At 53.6% G+C, this 22863-nt stretch overlaps 1 protein-coding gene and 1 long non-coding RNA gene across 3 annotated transcripts; one reads left to right on the top strand and one right to left on the bottom strand.

The window, feature by feature from the left end:
- Nucleotides 1-2343: 2343 nt before the first annotated feature.
- RPL10 (ribosomal protein L10) lies at nt 2344-4845 on the bottom strand. 2 transcript variants are annotated; one of them, XM_079765569.1, is made up of 6 exons: nt 4747-4845; nt 3858-3916; nt 3658-3765; nt 3339-3477; nt 2662-2824; nt 2344-2574 (listed from the first exon to the last, which is right to left on the bottom strand). In XM_079765569.1, the coding sequence occupies exons 1-6, from the start codon at nt 4767-4769 to the stop codon at nt 2422-2424; spliced, it is 645 nt and encodes a 214-aa protein (XP_079621695.1). In that variant the 5' UTR covers nt 4770-4845; the 3' UTR covers nt 2344-2421. The 2 variants fall into 2 exon arrangements, with proteins under 2 accessions (XP_079621695.1, XP_079621696.1); XM_079765570.1 differs by lacking the exon at nt 2344-2574 and having other exon boundaries at nt 2668-2813.
- A 12802-nt stretch (nt 4846-17647) lies between these two features.
- Nucleotides 17648-18759, top strand: LOC307096173. The gene is made up of 3 exons (XR_013813244.1): nt 17648-18094; nt 18189-18247; nt 18422-18759. It is a non-coding gene; the product is annotated as an uncharacterized lncRNA (long non-coding RNA).
- The last annotated feature ends 4104 nt before the right edge of the window (nt 18760-22863 follow it).

Below are 22863 nucleotides of genomic sequence, written 5' to 3'. Positions count from 1 at the left end.
AATTACAGTTATGAAGTAGCAACGAAAATAATTTTATGGTTGGGGGTCACCACCACATGAGGAACTGTATTAAAGGGTCGCGGCATTAGAAGATGAAAAAGTCCTGGGTTTGGATGGTGGTGATGGTTGCACAATATGGATGTATTTGACGCCACTCACCTGGTTAAGAAGCTCAGTTCCATGCCATGTGTATTTTATCACCATGAAGAGAGTGAGGCTGCCGAAACCGGTTTGGCTCAGTGGATAGAGCGTCGGCCTGCGGACTGAAAGGTCCCAGGTTCGATTCCAGTCAAGGGCATGTGCCTTGGTTGCAGGCACATCCCCAGTGGGGGTTGTGCAAGAGGCAGCTGATCGATGTTTCTCTATCATCGATGTTTCTGGCTCTCTATCCCTCTCTCTTCCTCTCTGTAAAAAATCAATAAAAATATATTAAAAAAAAAGAGAGAGAGAGTGAGGCCGAGCCATGTGCCCACATCAAAGGTGTCCACAGAGAGAAGAGGCAGCCGTCTTCGAGGCTGGCAGCTCTGGGGGCTGGTGCTGGGCAGCAGGGTGAGCATCCCCTTCTCTGTCCATAACCAGGTCCTTCTGAAGCCACAAGCAGGCCCAGCTGGGCCGCCGCCGCCGCCTTGGGTTCCTGCAGGGGGCGCCACCAGCCCAAACACAGCCATGCGCCGCCCAGCTGCGCTCCTGCTCCTGGTGGGGGCGGCCCAGGCCTTTCGCATCTGTGCCTTCAACGCCCAGAGGCTGACGCTTGGCAAGGTGGCCAGGGAGGACGTGATGGACCCCTTAGTTCGGGTAGGTTCATCACTGCAGGGAAGCTGCACTCCTGAGGACCAGGAGCCAAAGCCCCCACCCAGCCCTACCTGACCCGGGGCGTGTCCCTGAGAAGGGGACATCAAGGGACACGGGTGCAGAGACATGGAGCAAGTTCCTCCCATCATTGGCCTGAGACTCTTCCTCTGTGCAATGGGTGCAGTGTGGGTGGGGACAGCACCGTTTTCTCCCCGATGTTTTTGTTTTCTAATATATTTTTTATTGATTTCAGAGAGGAAGGGAGAGAAACATCAATGATGAGAATCATTGATTGGCTGCCTCCTGGACGCCCCCACTGGGGATGGAGCCCACAACCCGGGTATGCACCCTTGACTGGAATCGAACCTGGGACCTTTCAGTCCACAGGCCAAAGCTCTATCCACCGAGCCAAACCAGCCAGGGCCCAGGTCTTTTATTATTTTTATTTGGAATAATTTTATTGATTTTTTTACAGAGAGGAAGGGAGAGGGATAGAGTTAGAAACATCGATGAGAGAGAAACATCGATCAGCTGCCTCCTGCACTCCCCACTGGGGATGTGCCAGCAACCAAGGTACATGCCCTTGACCGGAATCGAACCCGGGACCCTTGAATCCGGGGGCCGACACTCTATCCACTGAGCCAAACCGGAATCGAACCCGGGACCCTTGAGTCCGGGGGCCGACACTCTATCCACTGAGCCAAACCGGTTAGGGCCCAGGTCTTTTTTTAAAATATATTTTTATTGATTTCCGAGAGGGAGAATTGATAGAAACATCGAGAATCATTGATAGGCTGCCTCCTGCACATCCCCCACTGGGGATTGAGCCAGTAACCTGGGCATGTGCCCTTGACCAGAATCAAACACAGGAGTCTTCAGTCTGCAGGCCAACACTCTATCCACTGAGCCACACCGGCTAGGGTTCCCACGTCTTTTCTACTCCCACTGCTCTGCGGGCCGTCAGCATACCATGCCACTATTGCCCCTCAGTGGCCAGTGTTTCTCAGGGACTCCACCCCCCTCCTGGGCTGGCCTTCCTGGTATCTTGCAGATCCTGTGTGCAGCCCCTGGGAGAGTAGTTACCAAGGCTATAGATGCAGAAAATACATGAGCCAGCTCTCATGTAATAGTTGCAACTGTAATAAGTTCTGAACTTAAGCATGTTTCCTTTGTGACAGCTGTGAAGGTGTGAACAGGACACGAATCAACTCCAGGACTGCTACTACATTTTCCAGAGAACAGAGCACAGTAAAAACAGCTAGTGCCCTGGCCAGGGGTTAGAGTATCATCCCAATATGCCAACATTGTGGGTTTGATAGGCGGCCAGGGCACCTGTAAGAATCAACCAGTGAACGCTTACATGAGTAGAGCAACTAACTGATCTGCCTCTTAAAAAGTCAATAGAAAATTAGAACAGCTAGCAAGACATTAGGGGCAAGTTCAAGTTGAGGTCATGTTTGTGGTCTGGGACTGCACACTATTTGCCCAAAGGTCAGCTCTTGCCAGCCCCTGTGGCACATTTCAAAGGGTTCCCAGAGGCTCCCCCATCCCCCATGAATCCAGATGCAAAGACATGGATGGAAAGTTGATTTATTGGTTGGGTGTAAGGTGGGGGCAGCACTGAGACTCTCACGAGTGCAGGGCTCGCCATTTGTCCAGGGGACCACGATTAGGGATGTATTTGACCCCACAGCCATCTGGGATGAGGCGCTTCTCGGCCACCATGTCTTCAAACTCATCCGCATTAAACTTAGTAAAGCCCCACTTCTTGGAGATGTGGATCTGGGGAAAAAAAAACAAAGAATTGAGTCTACATATTGGGGGATCTGGGCAAGGAAAGGAGGGACCAAAGGTTACCGCACTTCTTACCTTCTGGCGGCCAGGGAACTTGAACTTGGCTCTGCGTAGGGCCTCAATCACATGCTCCTTGTTCTGCAGCTTGGTGCGGATGGACATGATGACTTGGCCAATGTGGACTCTGGCCACTGTGCCTTGGGGCTTTCCAAAGGCACCCCGCATCCCCGTTTGGAGCCTAGATTGGGGGCAGCATGAGTTCAGACACGAGTGTCCACCGGAAAGGGCTGTATCCAAGGTCCCTTATGGCAACCCATACTAGCAACAGGTTGCGTACACTACCAAGGATGCTGCTGTTTGCAGCCATTGCACACCAGGCCCCCACGGGGAAAAGAGCATGGTCGGCTTAATTGGCTGCAGTGAACCCCAAAACAGACTCAAACAGAATCTTTGCTAAGGTGCCCCCCCCCACCCCCGGGCTCATCTGAAAGCCCTTCAATGTGCAACTGCCCTAGCAACGTGCTTGCTGGCAGATGGCTGTCATCAGGCTCAAAGCTGCTTCCTCCACCTGCTGCCCAGAGGCTAAGCCCTAGTCATGATGCCCTTTTTGCCTCTGCTCATCTGAAGAGTAGCAGAAAAATGCGTGCCCATATCTTGCCAGCAATTAGGCTGGCTTTGCCATGGACGGTTGAGTGGGGCCATCTCTTTGCTCTACTACTATAATCAAGCTCAACAGAGACCCTCAAACTCACCTGTCAGCCCCAGCACAGGACAACATCTTGTTGATGCGGATGACATGGAAGGGGTGGAGCCGCACTCGGATGTGAAAGCCATCTTTGCCACAACTTTTCACCATGTACTTGTTGGCACAAATACGGGCAGCCTCCAGGGCTAGATGGGGGGGGGGGGGGGGAGGAAGGCAGCAGAGTAAGGATGGCACAGAAGCATCATCATAGCTCACAATTGGGTGTTCATGACTAAGGAACTGGTAATTCCAGTCCAGTGAGCTGCGGATTTGGCTGGGGGAGCACGTAGGAATAGGTGCGACTAACCAGGAATCCCGCATCTCACCTTCGGAGGAGAGCTGCTCATATTCGTCTGACACCATGTGGCCACAGAGTGGGAACTCATCCACTTTCGCCTTCTTCCGCCCCAGGTCAAAGATGCGGATCTTGGCATCTGAAAAAAGCCTGGGGTCAGTTGTGTGTGGGGTGCCCTCAGCAACGGAGTCAGCGCAGCCAAACCAGTTGGGGAGCTTTTCTGCAACTTACCAGGGACACCTCGGCAGAAGCGAGACTTTGGGTACGGCTTGTTCTTACAATACCGGTAACTGCGGGGAGGGGGAGGGAGAAACCCAGGTTTGCAGGGATTCACAAGTTAACTGGTCAATAGGCACTTCAGCGCTCCCTCCACGACCAAAGGAGGGGATGGCACAAGCCAATCTGTAAGCTACCTCCGTGTCTGGCGTGGCGCTAAAGCAAGACACAGTCACATCTAGGCGGCCAAAAGTTAAGAGGACAACCATGTAGGCAAAAATCTTTCTTGACCCCTTACTGGGTTTCCAACTTCTCACAGGGCCAATCCTTTGAAACAGACTTTCCCAGTTAAAAAAACACCTCTCACTTCCAGGCGCTGTGTACTACATATTTGCTGCATAAAAGCAGCACAGTTCATACTGTCCACCCTAGACTTTTGGGCACGTGGCATTTGGCCTCCAAGCCATGTGAACGACTCCCAACGCCCTCTGCAGGCCACACAAGACTTGAGCTCTCTGGACACGCAGCCCGGAAATAAGAAGGGCAAGGCACACAAAGGCCCAGAAGGCATTGAGCCTCAAAAGGCGGCGAATTTCCAGGACAAAAGGCGGGATGCAAGGCGGACGCCGCTTCCAGCCTGAAACTGGCTCGGAAATGCAGGAAAGGATCAATACAAAACCCCAACAAAACTGTGAGAGCGGCATCAAGTTTTAAGTGAAAGAACCACATGATCTAAACGAAGACCTAAAGCGATCCGGAAGGTATAGGGGAGAACGAGGGAGTCCATTCCCAAAATAGGAAAAGCTGGGTGTACTAGAGAGGTTCCACCCCCACGATTGCCTTAAGTAGCCAAATGCACCTATTCCTCTTCCCAGCAGCGAAATTACATGGATTCAATACTCACCACCGGGCGGGGCGGCGACCCATGGCGACACCAGGATCTTCAGTGGCTACAATGAAACAGAAAAAGTCAGAACAGAAGACGATAACAAGGTTCCAACCACGGGAGGGAAACGGCAAGGGCACGGCGGGAATCTGCACCCGTCACTACTCACCACGCCGAAGGGAAAGAGACGCTCCCACGCCTGCGCATGCTTTATATAGGCCGCCTCTCTTCGCGCGCAGGAACCATAGAGTCCTCGCGAGGGCGGGTGGACTTTCTATCAGGCTTGCAAGACCATAGACGCGATGGCCTTCTGCGCCTGCGTGCAGGCCGCCGGGTTCATGCGCAGAACGGGAAAGAGGAGGGGCGCCTGACCGCAGTGGACGGCTAGCGAATGGGGGCTAGCCACATCAGCAGGGGAAAGCCTTTTCCAACTGGCCATCTTGGGCGTAGAACTCGGCCCGAGGCTTTGCTGTAACTATGAAAAACTTTTGTCCTTTTTTTTTTTAAACTTTTGTTTTTGTTGAAAAAGGGGAAATACCCCCGAGTGGGGCTCACAGCGCCTGCGCGCTTGTTCCTAGGATTCACTTTGCCCGTGACACGCTCTCTGTGCCTACCTCTGGGCTTCAGGGCCCGCAGGGGACGCGCCATGCTGGAGCCTCGGCTTACATTCCTTTGTCGATAGGGAGGCCGGAGGCCGAGGCACGCCCCCACTCCCCGCGATAACCTAAAAGTCCGCAGCCTGTGAAGGCCGATGACGATTCTCCACCGAAATCCAGGTTCCAGGAGGCCCCGTAAGCACCGTTGGGTCCTCCCTGCCCACCCTCTTGGGGCGGAGAAAAGAGACGCTGTGCTCCTGATGCAGAAGAGGAGAAAGAGGGCTGCGATGCCTTATGGCAAAGGGCGCGGTCACTCTGTCTCCGGCCCCATCCAGTCCAGGCCTCTGAGAGCAGCGGCCACCCTCCCAGGGCCCAGAATGTGCCCCCACCCCCAAACACACACACACACACTCCTTACCAAGTCCCACCATGTTCCAATGCCGCCTGAGTGTGTGTGGGCGGCTCTCCATAAGCATTGTTTCAGTCTGGCCAGCGTGGGTCAGTGGTTGAGCATAGACCTATGAACCAGGAGTCACAGGATGGATTCCCGGCCTGGGCACATGCCTGGGTTGTGGGCTCAATACCCAGTGTGGGGCGTGCAAGCGGCAGCTGGTCAATGATACTCTCTCATCATTGATGTTTCTCTCTCTCCTTCTCCCTTCCTCTCTAACATCAATAAAAAAATAAAAATAATAAAGCATGGATTTGCCCCCCACCCCAGGAGCCCAATAAGCCAGGGAGAGGTGGGCAGAGCTGGAGACTGTCAATCAGGAATGTGCTATCCACCAGACGTGTCTGTCCAAGCTTCTGGAAGGCGAGAAGTAACAATATTCTTAGTGTTACTTGACCGAGGGAGGGAATCCTGCTCAAGCATACCTGCTCTTCTCAGGGATAACCTGGCACTGTAGTAAATGGCTTGGAAAGATGGTGGTTTTGTTTTTTTTTTTTAGGGCAAAAAGGCTGGAATGTGAGGTCTGATCAAATAATTGAATCGATACCCCCTCCCCTGGGAACTGACAACCGACATTCCCTTTTGCTCCTTAGACCACGTTCCACTTGCTAAGACCAGTATCCTTCTCCGGACCTTCCCAGGATCCGGACCCGCCCAGAGAATTCCCAGCCGAAAAAGCCCACCTAGAATCCTTTAAAACCTCTGACTCGCCATCCCTGGGTGCTGGTGCCATCTGGTTTTCCAGATGACCTAATAAATTCATAATTCTTTTTTTTTTTTATTTGATTGATTTTTTACAGAGAGGAAGAGAGAGGGATAGAGAGTTAGAAACATCGATGAGAGAGAGACATCGATCAGCTGCCTCCTGCACATTCCCCACTGGGGATGTGCCCGCAACCAAGGTACATGCCCTTGACCGGAATCGAACCTGGGACCTTACAGTCCGAAGGCCGACGCTCTATCCACTGAGCCAAACAGGTCTTGGCTAAATTCATAATTCTTTACCCCCTTTGGCCTCCTGTGTGCCTCCTTTGGCGACCCTAACAGTGTGCTCGTCCAACAGTGGTGCAGAGACCTTCCCAGGGGACCCAGCCCTTCCATCCAGGGGCTCTGGGTCTGGCAACTGGGGTAGAGTCTGTGACCCTGTTCTGTGACAACTGCAGTCAGGTGTTTGGCTCCCAGGCCTAGAGCTGTGGTCGGCAGACTGCGGCTCGTGAGCCACATGCGGCTCTTTGGCCCCTTGAGTGTGGCTCTTCCACCAAATACCACGGCCTGGGCGAGTCTATTTGGAAGAAGTGGCGTTAGAAGAAGTTTAAGTTTAAAAAATTGGGCTCTCCAAAGAAATTTCAATCGTTGTCCTGTTGATATTTGGCTCTGTTGACGAATGAGTTTGCCGACCACTGGTCTAGAGCATTTCGGGCTGTAGAATGCTGCCTATTTTCCAGAGACACTGTGGTCTTTCCAGAGCTTTTCAAAGACACCTGTTTCTCGCCTCTAATGGCTCTCAATGCCTCACTGAAAGCAGGTGCTTCCAGGCCTTTGTGGAACACGGTTTCGGAGTGGAGTGTGTCAGGTGGAATGTGAGAAATCTACTCCCAAATTCCTCTCTCCCTGAGCCTTGGGATTCCCCTCCTCCACCACTTGCCAGGACAGCTGGTATCAAAACCCATGAACATCAGGCCACCAGTGTGTCCAAGTACAGTCAGCCAACAAAGTGAGATGCTGGACTTCTCACCAGCTGTATGCACTAACGTTCAAACTGGAATTCTAGTAAGGGCACCCCTATCAGTGAATCCGGCCCCAGTTGAATGTTATAGCTCACCTCCTTAGTCTAACACCCTGAAAATACACTCCCACAAGTGTTCGATTGGGTTTAGCTGTTAGATATCAATCAAGTCATGGAAATATTTATTATGTATTTATTTTTAATATATTTTTTTTAATTTGGGAATAATGGGGGCCAGGCGGGAGCCCACCTCTAGTGGGAGGACTACGTCTTGCTTTGGCCTTGCCGTCCCTTTTATTCACGTTTGGGATACATCTATTGCCCTTAGGCAGGTAATTCCAGTAACAGGCAGATTATTATTTTTTTTAAATATATTTTATTGCTTTTTTACAGAGAGGAAGAGAGAGGGATAGAGAGTTAGAAACATCGATGAGAAAGAAACATCGATCAGCTGCCTCTTGCACACCCCCTACTGTGGATGTGCCCGCAACCAAGGTACATGCCCTTGACTGGAATCGAACCTGGGACCCTTGAGTCCGCAGGCCGACGCTCTATCCACTGAGCCAAACCGGTTTCGGCCAGGCAGATTATTTTATCAGTAAGGATTTACATGATTATTTGGTGGGGAAGTTGCCTCAGTTACCATTGTCTTAATTAGATAGTTAATATGTTTTTATTGATTTTTTTTTAGAGAGAGGAAGGGAGATGGATAGAGAGAGAAACATCAATGAGAGAGAGGGATGTCATTGATCAGCTGCCTCCTGCATGCTTTCCTTTGGGGATCAGGCCCACAACCCCAGGCATGTGCCCTGACCAGGAATCGAACCAGAGACCTCTTGGTTCCTGGATCGATGCTCAACCACCGAGCCACACCATGTGGGCTGGAAATTTAAAAAAAATTTTTTTTGCCCTAACCGGTTTGGCTCAGTGGATAGAGCCGTCAGCCTGCGGATTGAAGGGTCTCAGGTTCGATTCCGGTCAAGGGCATGTACTTTGGTTGCGGGCACATTACCCAGTAGGGAGTGTGCAGGAGGCAGCTGAATCAATATTTCTAACTCTCTATCCCTCTCCCTTCCTCTCTGTAAAAACTCAATAAAACATATTCCAAAAAAAATTTTTTTATTGATTTCAGAGCGGAAGGGAGAGGGAGAGAGAGTTAGAAACATCAATGATGAGAGAATCATTGATTGGCTGCCTCCTGCACACCCCCCCACTGGGGATTGAGCTCACAACCTGGGCATGTGCCCTTTACCGGAATCAAACCCAGGACCCTTGAGTCCACAGGCCGACACTATATCCACTGAGCCAAACCAGTCAGGGCGGGCTGGAAATTTTTATTGATGTGTGAGCTATTTCCTCTTGGGTCAGACTTTGTGTCTGTTCCCTGGAGCATATAGGTGTTTGACACTAGTTATGGGTCTAATGTCAAGGGGATGGTTGCAATGGGTCTCAAGGACAACAGGTGTCCCCTTGAGTCCATTGGTTATGCTTATATGCATGCATACAAGTCCTTCGGTTGATCTCTTATCTCCCCCACCTCTCCCTAACCTTCCCGCTGTAATTTGACATTCTGCTTGGTGCTTTACTGTCTCTGTACCTATCCTTTTGTTCATCAGTTTATAATGTTCTTTATTATCCATAAATGAGTGAGATCATGTGGTATTTTTCTTTCATGGACTGGCTTATTTCACTTAGCATAATGTTCTCCAATTCCATCCAGGTTGCTGCAAATGATGAGAATTCCTTCTTTTTTATGGCAGCATAGTATTCCATTGTGTAGATGTACCACAGTTTTCTGATCCAGTCATCTGCTGACGGGCACCTAGGCTGTTTCCAAATCTTAGCTATTGTAAATTGTGCTGCTATGAACATGGGGATGCATATATCCTTTCTGATTGGTGTTTCTAGTTTCTTGGGATATATTCCCAGGAGTGGGATTACTGGGTCAAATGGGAGTTCCATTTTCAGTTTTTTGAGGAAACTCCATACTGTTCTCCACTGTGGATGCACCAGTCTGCATCCCCACCAGCAGTGCACGAGGGTTCATTTTTCTCCGCATCCTCGCCAGCACTTGTCGTTTGTTGATTTGTTGATGATAGCCATTCTGGCCGGTGTGAGATGGTACCGCATTGTCATTTTGATTTGCATCTCTCGGATAATTAGTGACTTTGAGCATGTTTTCATGTGTCTCTTGGCCTTCCTTCTGTCTTCTTTTGAAAAGATTCTATTTAGGTCCGTTACCCATTTTTTTATTGGATCATTTATCTTCCCTTTATTAAGAACAGGTGTCCCCTTGAAAGGCACCTGCCCAAGTGAGTTAATGACACAGTCCTCCAGCAATGGAGCACCAGTCTCCCGGACATGAGAAGGCAGGCTACTCACATCAGCAAGGGAGGCTCAGAGGGACTGGGGGCTTCCCGATAGTCAGCTTCAATTGAGGGTGACCAGATGTCCCAGTTCCAGGTTTCAGGGCCCTGCTCCTCCAACCACTGCCCTACCTTTCACATGACAAACATGGAGAGCCCGGCTGGTGTGGCTCAGTGGTTGAGCGTCGACCTATGAACCAGGAAGTCACGGTTTGATTCCTAGTCTGGACACTTAGTCAGGTTTTGGGCTTGATCCCCAGTAGGGGGCGTGAAGGAGGCAACCAATCAATGATTCTCTCTCATCATGGATGTTTCTATCTCTCTCTCCCTCTCCCTTCCTCTCTGAAATCAATAAAAATGTATTTTTTTAAAAAAAGAAACATGGAGAGACTTGAAATTCAAGTGACATTGGGATTCTGTAACCCACACAATTAAACCCTGTGTTTGATTTTCAGCTCTGTCAGCCCTGCAGATACAGGAAGTAGGAGAAGTTCTCTGCTGTCATACTATAAGGAGCTAAGAGATAAGGACCTGGAGCTTGATTATAAGGGGCTGGAAGACTGAATGTGCAAAACAGGATGCCGCAGTAGCAGAGATAGTACAGGAAGAAGCTGTACAGAACAAGGGGAAGAAGAGCAGTTGGTGTCATCAGAAGCCTAGGAGCCAGGATGGGGGGCGTTGAAGAGCCAGAGCCTGGGTCTCTGAGGAGGAGCTGCTGCAGTTTTTCAGGGAAAGCAGCAGCAGCAGCAGCAGCAGCTAAGAGGGAGCAAGGCAGGAGGTGATTTCCAAGGCACCGTCTTCAGGTCACTGATTCTTTGGTGGCATCTCTTTGTGGCTTAATCCATTGGCTGAGATTTTTATTGCAATGACTATGTGTTTGTACTTCTAAAGTGTTTTTTTTTTTTAAGTTTGCCTGGGCTTTTAAAATTTATATATATTATTGGTTTCAGAGAGGAAGGGAGAGAGAGAGAGAGAAACATCAATGAGAGAGATATTGATTGGCTGCCTCCTGCACGCCCCCTACTGGGGGTCAAGCAGCAACCTGGGCATGTGCCCTGACTGGGAGTTGAACTAGCAAACTTTTGGTGCATGGGTAGGATGCCCAACCAACTGAGCCACACCGGGCTCAACTGGTATTTTCTAACATGTCAGGACACCATTATAACCATTGTCAGTCTCAATTCCACAGTCCAGTTCTGTACCTTGGCGGGCCTGAATAATGAAAAGGTTGGGTTTTTAGTTAGACTTCTGCAATAATCCCCTCTGAAAAAACGTGTTAATTTTCTCAGGTCAACATTTGTTCCAAAAATTATTCCTTCATCATCATGGCTTAGAAGCATGCAAATAAAATTTACTATGATCTTCTTTAGAAACACTGCATACCAGTTCCATCACAATTTCTTCCCATGTAAGATCATTTTTATTCCTGACTTCATATTGCAAATTTGGGAATGTTTCCCTGAGGTTTGCTGCATGTACTTCTGTACCATAATGAGATGCCATTCCAGCCAGTACTTTTATAAAAGTTATTATTGACTAGAGGCCCGGTACACAAAATTCATGCACTGGGGGGGGGGAGTGTCCCTCAGCCTGGCCTGCACCCTCTCGCAGTCTGGGAGCCCTCGGGAGATGTCCAGCTAAGCTGGCTGTTGGACAACCTTAGTGCTGCTGCAGGGGCAGGAGAGGCTCCCGCCACCGACACTGTGCTCACCAGCTGTGAGCTGGGCTTCTGGCTGAGTGGCACTCCCCCTGTGGGAGTGCACTGACCATCAGGGGGCAGCTCCTGCATTGAGCATCTGCCCCCTGGTGGTCAGTGCGCATCATAGCAACCTGTCATTCCGCCATTGGGCTGAAACCTGCTCTCTGACATCCCCTGAGGGGTCCCAGATTGCAAGAGGGTGCAGGCCAGGCCGAGGGACCCCACTGGTGCAAGATTGGGGCTGGGGAGGGATGTGGGAAGTTGGCCAGCTGGGGAGGGACTGCAGGAGGGCTCAGTCCTGATCTGCTGGATGCCAGCAGCAAGTTAACCTACTGGTCAGAGCGTCTGCCCCCTGGTGGTCAGTGCACATCATAGCGAGAAGTTGAGTGACTTTAGCATATCATTAGCATATTACGCTTTGATTGGTTGACAGCCAACTGGATGACAGAACAATTAGCATATTAGGCTTTTATTATATAGGATGATTATACATAAACCCATTTTAGAATGACCCATTCTGTAACTACTGAGCAAGGATATCCCAGAGTCCATTGATTTGCTTTTTAAAAAAATCCTCCTGGGAGGATATTTTCCCATTGATTCTTCAGAGACAGTAGCAGAGAGAGGGCAAGACAGAGAGAATTATCGATGTGAGAGAAACACATCAATTGGTTGCCTTCTTCCTGCACCTGTCCTGACCAGGGCCCAGGCTAAGGAGAAACCTGCCTGCAACCGAGGTATGTGACCTTGACCTGGAATCAAACTCAGGACCCTTAGGTCCACAGGCCAACACTCTATCCACTAAGCCAAACTGGCTAGGGCTATTGATTTGCTTTCATGTAACAGCTTTATTTCTGAATTTTTAATGGATTTTGAATCCACTGAGTTGTAAGTGCTCTCCATGGATACTTTGTTAACGCACAGCCTCCACACAGCAGCCACCTGCTCACCTCACAAGGAGCCAACTTTTTTTTTCTGTAGGATCCTCAGACCATATGTTGAGCTCTGGAGCAGACGCTGCCTCTGCTCAAAATGTTTAACTTCTTCACAGGCAAAACCAGCAAGTCTAGTCTTTTAAGACAAAAGACAGGCTCGGCGCGCGTGGCTCAGTGGTTGAATATTGACCTATGAACTGGGAGATCGAGGTTCAATCGGCAGGTTGCTGGCTTGATCCCCAGTGTGGGGTGTGCAGGAGGCATCCAATCAATAATTCTTATCATGATGTTTCTATCTCTCTCTTCCTCTCTGAAATCAATAAAAAATATGTTTTAAAAAAGACAGTCTGAGGAAAAATGGTTTTTCTCAGATATGCCTCAAGTTTATTAAAGATGCCCTATACACACATTTGCTACTAAAAATTGAAATAGTACATAAAAAAATGTGTTACAATTTAAATGAGTATAAGAATACGGTGTATTCCTAAAATGACCCCATGTCATAATTCTCAGCAATAGCAGAAGAAGAACCTGGATGTGAGAGGCAATGGCTACAGCCACATGGAAATACAGGTTCATTGCTATTCTTCCTGCGGTTTTGAATAGCCTCATTCCTTCTCCTCAGCCGTATTGGAAAGAGTCCTTTGAGGTCTCTTTTAAGACTTGCCATTGAACTCACTCCACATCTCCTCCTGTAGACCAGGCCATAACTCCTTCCCACTAGATACCCCATGAATTCTTCTTCTCTGTCCTGCTGTTGGGGTGAATGTTTTCGTGGAAGGGAAGGGAATTTGATACTAGGGCTGAGAGTCAAGTTACTAAGGTTCTTTGCTAGTGCTTCTGAGACAGCTTGAGTGTCAGCTGAATCTCCTTCATCGGACATCTGAGAAAATGACCCAGGGGAGGGGGCATTACGCTTCGTTGGTGAATCCATTGCAAGTCTAGCCACAGCCTGAAGTTCCTCCTGGAACCCGTCTGCAGAGTTCAAGCTGAAGGTGATGCGCAAAACTCACAAGTTGCCACAAAGTAGTCTGGAAAGAACAGCAATGAAATGTGGGAAAAGAGCTAAGCTAAATAATCTGAGGAAAAATATTTGCAACATAGAGAACAAAGTACTAACAGCCCTAGTGTATGACAAGTAGCGTCTTTTGGGGAGACTCTTATGTAGTGTCTATTAACATGTTAGCTCTAGCCTGTTTTGCTCAGTGGATAGAGCATGGGCCCATGGACTGAAGGGTTCCAGGTTTGATTCTGGTCAAGAGCACGTACCTCAGGTGCAGGCTCCATCCCCAGCCTGGGGTCACGGTGGGTGTGGGAGGCAACCAATTGATAATTGATATTTCTCTCTCACATTGATGTTTCTGTCTCTCCCCCGCCCTTCCACTCTAAAAATCAATGGAAAAATATTCTCCATTTTAATAAAATAATCCAATGAGGATTTAAAAATAATCCAATGAGGATTAACAACAACAAAAACATGTTAAAAAACAAACGAACATGTTAAATGCCCATAGATCAATTCTACTTATTGGAAATTATCTGAGGAGATTGACACATGTTCAAAGCTGGTGGTTGCAGCATTAATGTGAATAGCAAAACAAGAAAGAAAATGTGACAGTACATCAATTGGGATTCATTATGTAAATTACAGTACATGTATTTCATCAAATACCAAGCAGCCAGAGAAGAAGTGAGCTAGACATTTGTGTACTAACATGGAAAGATCTCAAAGATATATTACCAAGTAAAAGAAAATCACAATAATCCCTGGCTGGTCTGGCTCAGTGGATAGAGCGTGGGCCTGGGGACTGAAGGGTCCCAGGTTTGATTCTGGTCAAGGGCACATGCTTGGGTTGTGGGCTCCGTCCCCAGTAGGAGGCGTGCAGGAGGCAGCCAATCAATGATTCTCTCTCATCATTGATGAGTCTCTCTATCCCTCTCCCTTTCTCTCTGAAATCAATAAAAATATATAAAAAAAGAAAATCACAATCAAATGTATAAAGTGTATGGTTTTTTGGTGTTTTTTAAAAAATATATATTTTATTGATTTTTTTACAGAGAGGAAGTGAGAGGGATAGAGAGGTAGAAACATCGATGAGAGGAAACATCGACCAGCCACCTCCTAGACACCTCCTACTGGGAATGTGCCCACAACCAAGGTACATGCCCTTGCCAGAATCGAACCTGGGACCCTTCAGTCCGCAGGCCGACGCTCTATCCACTGAGCCAAACCGGTTAGGGCTAAAGTGTATGTTTTTTATTTTATTAAAAAAAACAACATTTTTATTGATTTCAGAGAGAAAGGGAGAGGGAGAGAGATATGGAAAAATCAATGATGAGGGAGAATCATTGATTGGCTGCCTCCTGCACACCCCACACTGGGGATTGAGCCTGAAACCCAGGCATATGCCCTGACCAGGAATCAAACTGTGACCTCTTGGTTCATAGGTTGTCACTCAACCACTGAGCCACGCTGGCTGGGCTAAAGTGTATGTTTTTAAAACTGAATAACTATGTCAGTGATTACATAGAAAAATGTAGTTAGAAAAGAAAATTGTTAAGAATCTTGCTTTAGCCCTGACTGGTTTGGCTCAGTGGATAGAGCATCGGCCTGCAGACTCAAGGGTCCCAGGTTCGATTCCAGTCAAGGGCATGTACATTGACTGCGGGCACATCCCCAGTGGGAGGTGTGCAGGAGGCAGCTGATGGGTGTTTCTCTCCCATCGATGTTTCTGGCTTTCTATCCCTCTCCCTTCCTCTCTGTAAAAAATCAAAATATATTTAAAACAAACAAACAAAAAAGAATCTTGCTTTAAAAGTCTTGCTTAAAATGTTGTTTTGTAAAACAAAATTTGATTATGTACTTTAAAAGTGTGAGGCCCTAGCTGTTTTGGCTCAGTGGATAGAGCATCAGCCTGTGAACTGAAGGGTTCTGGGTTCGATTCCGGCCAGGGGCATATGCTGGGGTTGGGGGCTCAATCCCCCCGGGGGGTGGGGCGGGCGTGCAGGAGGCAGCCGATCAGTGGTTCTCTCTCATCATCAATGTTTCCATCTCCCTATCCCTCTCCCTTCCTCTCTGAAATCAATAAAAATATATTTATAAAAATAAAAAATTGAAAATGTGCAGGGTGGTAATGTAAAATGGTATAGCCACTGTGGAAGGCAACTCAGCTGTTTCTTTCTTTTTTTCTTTTTTTAACATATTTGTATTGATTTCAGAGAGAAAGGGAGAGGGAACAAGAAAGAGAAACATAAATGATGAGAGAGAATCATTGATCGGCTGCCTCCTGCCTGCCCCCAACTGGGATGAAGCCCGCAACCAGGGCATGTGCCCTTGACTGGAATCGAACCCAGGACCCTTCCGTCCACAGGTCGACGCTCTAGCCACTGAGCCAAACCAGCCAGGGCTCAGCTGTTTCTTTTAAAGCTACACGTCCATCTCCACAGGACCCAGCCATCGCACGCTGGGGCACTTAGGCCAAAGAAGTGGAAGCTTGTAATCACAGGAAAACTGTGCTCCAGTGTTCAGAGCGGGTAATTTGTAGAAGCCAGAGACTGGGAACAAGCCAGCCGCCCTCAGCGGGTGAATGCTGGAGGGAACCCTGCTTGATCCACACCGAGGACTACAGCCGGCAATGCAGAGGGAACACCAGCGACACGTGCAGCAGCGGGCATGGCCCTCAAGGCCCCCGCGGAGTGGAAAAGGCTCAGCCAGTTACACACGCATTCTTCCACTCAGGTAGCTAATGGCCTTCAGATGACAAAGTTGCAGGGATGAGGATAGAATACTGGCCCTGACCGGTTTGGCTCAATGGACTGTAAGGTCCCGGGTTCGATTCCGGTCCAGGGCATGTACCTTGTTTGCAGGCTCGATCCCCAGTAGGGGGCGTGCAGGAGGCAGCTAATCAATGTTTCTCTCTCAATGATGTTTCTAACTCTCTATCCCTCTCCCTTCCTCTCTGTAAAAAATCAATAAATATATATTAAAAAAATTTTAATTGATTTTTTTACAGAGAGGAAGGGAGAGGGATAGTCAGAAACATTGATGAGAGAGAAACATCAATCAGCTGCCTCCTGCACGCCCCCTACTGGGGATGTGCCCGCAACCAAGGTACATGCCCTTGACCGGAATCGAACCTGGGACCTTTCAGTCCGCAGGCCGATGCTCTATCCACTGAGCCAGACCGGTTAGGGCAATAAATTTTTTTTTTTTTTAAAGAAGAAAGAAAAAAGAATAGAATACTGGTTGCATGGGTTGGCGGGAGGAGGGGAGAGGCTGTGGCTGTAAAAGGTCAACCGGAGGGATCCTTGTGAGGGAACAGGCTGGACACTGATGGCAGTGGCGACCCCTGGAATCTACACGTGCGATCAAAGTGCACAGCGCTGTGCGTGCGCATACACACGGGTGTACCCCGGAGCAGCTCTCGGCTGGCGTCAATGCCATTTCCTGGTGTGCGACTGTACTAAGTGTGCAAGATGCGGACACTAGGGAACTGTGGGAGGGGCCCGGCGACTTGAACGTTTCTCTGTAACTTCCTGTGAACTTAATTACTTCAAAATACAAGATCACACGAAAAGTACACAAGCAGACTAGCGTACAGACAGGACGACTCCCGCAGCTCTGCGTGGAGGGTCGCTGCAGTCCCCGCGGGGATCTCTAGGTCCCCACCTTCCACAGCTGGCCCGGCCCACGTCCCAGACGAGCGCTCCCGAAGGCGGAGGCTAGAGGGGAGGCGCTAGAGAACGCCTAGCTTTGATTGGTCAAAGAAGTGTCTGTCAGCTTCATGAGGGCGGGTCTCCTCAGAAGAAGAGCTTGGTCATTGGCTAACCTGTCCGGAAGAGGTGGCAGGAAAGCGGAGCTCAGCTACCTATGGGGCGGAGTTTCCGGTGGGCGCGCTGAGATGATTTGAGAAGACCACTGTAGATGCGCTCAGGGCGGGGCCCCACGCGCGCGGACCACGCCCTGCCTCCTTCCCCTCCCCCCCCCCCCGCCCCCGGTCTCCGTCTTCCTCCCCTCCAGGTGCTGGGCTTGGCCAGAGGCCTGAGGATGTCTGCCCTTCCCCCAGAAAGAAGAAACAACTGAGTCCAGGCCCCGGGAGATCCTGGGGTCTCAGTCGGGAGCCCATCACAGGCGCCCATCCCCGGCTCCCCGCAGGACTTCCCCCACCTTCCTGAGGGTGCCTGGCCCTCCCGATGTCCAGAGACAGTGTATTGGGGTCCCCAGGAGCCTGAGGAAAGGAGGCCGGGGACCCCACCCAGATGGCAAAGGGCAGGGTCACTCCGTCTCCGGCCCCGCCCAGTCCTGGCCAATGAGGGTGGCCTTGCTCCGAGCTCTTGGGAGCTCCCATCCTCCCAGGGCCCCAAATGGACCCCTCACCCCCACCCCCACTCCCCCCACACAGTCACATACACACTCATTCCCGGGCCCACTGTGTTCCAGCGCCTCCCGAGTGTACCCAGACAGTTTCTGTAAAGCACGGCCTACAAACAAAACCACCCAGGAGCCGGGTCCCGGGGAGAGGGGCACAGCGTGGAGGCCGGTCACGGGGCCTGTGCCGGCCGCCAGAGGGACTGGCTGTCCACGGCCCTGGAGGTGAGAAGGCGGGAAGGGACCGTCTTCCCCGTGGGCCCTGGCAGGGTGGGCCTGAGGGAGGGAGCCCTGCTCAGACAGGCCCGTTCTTCTGCAGGAGCCCCCGCGCTGCCGCCATCAGCTGTGCCCGCCTGCCTCTCACCTGGACAGGCCAAGGTGAGCCCTGCAGACAGAGCTGGCGGCTTCTCTGGGAGGAGGTGTGATCAGGGCCATCCATCCCGGAGGTGCTCAGGCTGGGGGGTGGGGGGAGGGGTGCGGGTGCATGGCAGCCCCTGCAGGGCGTGTTCACACCCAGGTCACTGGCCTACCCTGGGCTCTCTGATGCTGCAGATCTGACCTGGGGCCTGCGAATCGGCGATCTCACACTCCCTGTGATGCTGCTGCTGCTGTGCAGGGGTCCCGCTGAGAGAAGCACTTCCTTGAAGGCCTGAAGCCCCGAGGTGTGTGCCCCCTGCCCTACCTGCCCTCCGTGGGGCTGGCTCCTCTGAGGGTCCCCGCGGGTCTGGGAGATGCTAGGAGGCCGCTAGCCCTCCGGAGACCAGGGGCCTCCTGTGAGCAGCATCACCCTTCCTGCCTGCCTGGGCGGCCTGCAGGGCACCGCGCACAGCCCCGGCGGGGAAAGGGGTCGGGGTGCAGGTGCTCAGCGATCCCCGGGTTTGATAACAACATCTGGGCATGGAGGAGAGACAGACCAGACTGGGGCCTGGGGCGGGCTGGACAGACTCTCTGAGGAGGCAGAGGGAAGGCCCAACCCCCAGCTCGGAGATGGGAGAGGAGCCTGGGCCCAGAGAGCCGGAACGGGGATGTGGGGGCACAGAGCGCCCAGAAGGTGGTTTTCTGCCTGGGAACCACCCTGACAGGTGGCAAGGCTGGGGGTGCGGCCGGCCCTCTAGCTGCTGGGAGCCTCCACCTTTCCTGCAGAATGCCCCTCACCCGGAGGGTGTCCCAGCGCCTGGGGCCAGTGCCCGGCAGCACCCTCCTTCCTCGGCCCGTCTTTGCAGGGGTCAGAGGCCCGTCCTGTTCGGCGCCACGGCGGCCTGTCCTCTCCCTGGAGCGGCAGGTGACGGGCATGGCCAGTCATGGCCCCCGTGGCCCCTCAGAGCCCAGCGCCTGAGCGTACGCTGGCTGTGGGAACAGAGGGTGGAGGAACCCTTGGCTTCCGTTGTCCACGTTTCCCCTCCTGGACCCCCTCTTCCTTTTGGGGTGTCGGGCTGTGCCCTGTGCCCTGTGCCCTGGGTCAGCTCTCTCTGCGTTAATGACAGGAGCCCTGACTCATCTCGTCACTGTTTCCCCCTCACTTTGTCACTTGTCTCCTGACTTTGTGGTTTGGGGTCGTGTTTGGTCAGGCAGACAGCTGCAGTTTCCATGCCATCAGACTCTCCAGGCTTTTCCTGATGGCTCTGGGCTTTCTTGTTGGTTGGTCTGCTTCTGACTGACTCTGAGCCCCGTCTCCATTTAAAACTGTGTATCAGCTCCCTGCTGCTGATAACAATGGCCCCAATTGCAGCACCCTGATGAGAGTGACAGTGACCTCCCAGTGTCTGAGAGACAGGAGGCCAAAGGGCCTGGCTGGGGGGTCTGGCTCCGGGCCTGTCCCAGGCTGCAGTCAAGGCCCCAGCTGGCTGCAGCCTCGGGCCTCCCTGGTGGGGGAGGGGCTCTGCCTCCAAGATCACTCAGGCAAGGTGACAGGGGTCTCGGTTCCTCCCCGCAGGGCCTGGCCACCAGGCTGCTCAGGCAGGGCTTCCCCGGGACCAGGGCAGAGGGGGGAGCGGCCCAAGATGGAAGACACAGTCTTTTTATCACTCGATCTGTAAGTGACCTTCCCTCACCTCTGCCGTGTTGTTATGGGTCACACAGGTCAACGCCGGAACAGGGCTGGAGGGGAGACGGGCTGAAGGGTGTTCTGTTCACAGCAAATGAGAAGGCTGCGAGAAGGGCCTGCTCCCGAACCTGGGGGTCCAGGCGTGAGGACTCTGGGCCCCGCACAGAACAGCCCCTCCAGAACGTGTCCCTTGTCTCAGGGAGGGTGGCCAGTTCTAGCCCGGGACCAAGCCAGGCAGGGCCTGAGCTGGCGGGGCAGGGGGCTCTTTGTCTTTAAAGGGCTGTGGACGAAACACACAAAGGGAAAGAGAAGAGAGTGCCTCCGAGCCCCGTGTGCCCGCGGTGTGTGCTCTCTGCCCTTCGCTGGGAACTTGGCAGCCCGGATGGTGGTCCCATCCCCTGGAGCAGCTCGGGGCTCAGGGCAGGAAGCTCTTCCTCATCACAGCAGCGCTGCTCAGCGCCCTGTCAGTCCCCACCCAGGCTGGGCCACAGGATGTCCCTGACCTCCCGTGTCCCCACACACTGGCCCAGGCTTGCCTCCATTCCTTCTCCGTCCCCAGGGGCAGGGGCAGGGGCAGGGGCAGGGGCAGGGGCAGGGGTGACCTCTGGCTGCACACAGGCTAGGTCACTCCCCCCCCCCTGCTGTCCCCTCCAGCCTTCTCCATGCAGCCTGAAGGCTGGGGGCGGGGGGTGGAGAGGTGCAGGCAGCATTGGGGGGGGGGCAGGCCCAGGAGCCCCTTCTCTTCAAGGAGGGTGTCAGTAGCCCCGGCTGGGATCTGGCGGGTTGGGGGGTGAGGGTGGCAGGTGCCAGTCTGGGGGGAGGGGCGGGGGCATCCGAGTGTCCAGTTGTTCAGGAAGGAGCTCCCACTGTGGCTGAAGGAGGCCCTTTGCATCTCGTTTCCCTGGAGACGTGCCCGCCCCAGCCCCACGGCTCCTGGCTGGGGCCCAGAGGTGACTTCCCGATGACGCATTTGCTGGCTCTGAATTTGTCACCCAGGTTCTGTGGGCGGTGAGCGCTTCCCTTGTTGGCCCTCGCTGCTGGGCAACACCGAGCCCTCGGTGCCAGCTCCGGGCACCACCCCGGGTGCTGTGCGTTTCTTGAACCCGGGACAGCGGGTGTCTGGGGAGCCAGGCTCCGTTTCCCGGCAGCAGGGGACGCCGGCGCGCCTCGCCCCAGGGATCCTGGCCCTGACTCTGGGGGCATCAGCCAGGGTGTGGGGACACAGGGTCGGGGCCCCTGGAGACGCCCAGGCCTGGGGCAGCCCTGGCTCCCGGGCCACCTGACCTCTGACTCACCACCCCCCCTGTGCCCGCGCCGAGCCCCCTTCCCATCCCTGGGCGCTGGGCAGGAGCCACGGTGAGGAGGGCGCTGCCCTGCGGTCTGCCCGGGGCCGCCGGGCCAGGAAGCTGAGGAGGGCTGGGCGGTGCTGGGCGGGCACTGCCCCCCCCCTCCCCGCTGCAGGGCCCCTTTCCTGGGGAGCTCCTCCTGGTGGCCTGCCCTGAGGATGGGCAGTCACAGCCCCACCCGGAGCCTGTCCCCATCTGCCCTCAGTGGCCTCACCCTCTGCCCGAGGACCCGGGTCCTGACCCAGGGGCACGGGTGTCTGCCCCCTCGTCTCCAGCAGCTGTGCCGACCGCAGGGCAGCCTCTGCCCCGCCCGCTGCTCAGCGATGTCCTCACCCTGCCCCTGGCTGCGGCCTCGCTGGGCGCTGGAGACCTGCCCTGACCCCCGTGCTGGTCACGGAGGTGGCGGCAGCAGCCTGACCTCCGAGCAGCTCGGTGTCCTGCAGAGAACGGCCTCCCTGGGGACGCCCGGGCCTGAGGAGGAGTCTGTGCACGACCGGCCCTGCCTCTGGGGCCCCGTCTGCGGCGGGATGGCCCGGGCCCTGCACGGGGATGAGACGTCCTGAGCCACTGAGCGCACCCAGGGCCCAGGTCAGCACCGGCACCGCGCATGCTCGCCGCCCTGGCTTGGTGTCTGCCCCCCCTCGGCCCCTGGCTCCCTCCAGGTTCCCAGGGGGCTGCCCTGGAGCACCGTGGCCCCAGGCCCTGGACAGGGTGAGGCTGCCTGAGCTGGAGGCCCAGCGGGAACCCCAAGGGCCCCCAGAGGAATGTTCCCCTTGTTGACATGCTGGACTCCCTCACTGTCGGGCAGGGGGGTAGCAGCCCTACCCTGAGGGCCCAGTGCTCCCCTTTCTCCACCTGGGCCCCCAGCCTCCTGCGGGGATGGGCAGCTGGGAGGGGCAGGTGCAGAGGTGTGGCTGGGGCAGGGGTGGAGGCTGACTGTGGGGTGGGGGTCAGCTCAGCCCTCCCCCTGCCCTGTCCTGCCCTGCCTGCACTCAGGGCAGACAGGACCTGCGGGGCGGGGCCCGGGGCCCCCAATAGGGTGACCAGCCATCTCCTCCCCATTTAGTAGGTCAGGTGGGGGAGCCTGGGAAGGCATGTGGCCGGGTCCTCCCCTCTGCTCCTGGCCCCTACTGGTGAGCAGGGCTCAGGCGTGAGGCTGGGTGACCCCCCTGTTGGCTCTGGGCGGGTGGCCAGGCCTCCACACCCAGTGTGTGACCCTGGCTCATGGCCTGGGCCTTGCCCTTCCCCGTGTCCTCCCAGCAGCCAGGATGTCGTCTGGGGTTCGCTCAGTGGCTCAGCCGGGTCCCGGGCCATGTGCCCCCAGCAGCATGGGGTCCTGGTGGCTCTCTCTCCTGGTGCCAGCTGCGGGCCCTCCACTGGGCCCCTCCTGCCCGTGCCCGGCAGGGCTCAGGCTCAGGCCTGGTGTGTCCTGCATGCTCAGCCCAGGGTGGTCCCCAGGGGCCTGTTCCCCCAGGTGGGCATTTCCCATCGCTGCTGCCCCACGTGTCACAGCTGCCTGGGTGTGACAGGGCCTCTGGGGAGGGGACAGGGCTCCTGGTAGCTGGGAGCCATCTCCGTGGGGGGCCCACCAGGCAGGGATTTGG

Source organism: Cnephaeus nilssonii, assembly GCF_951640355.1.
Source record: "Cnephaeus nilssonii genome assembly, chromosome: X".
NCBI classification, from domain to species: domain Eukaryota; kingdom Metazoa; phylum Chordata; class Mammalia; order Chiroptera; family Vespertilionidae; genus Cnephaeus; species Cnephaeus nilssonii.
Note: the sequence above shows the minus strand (reverse complement) of the source record. Positions and strands in the feature narration are given on the sequence as shown.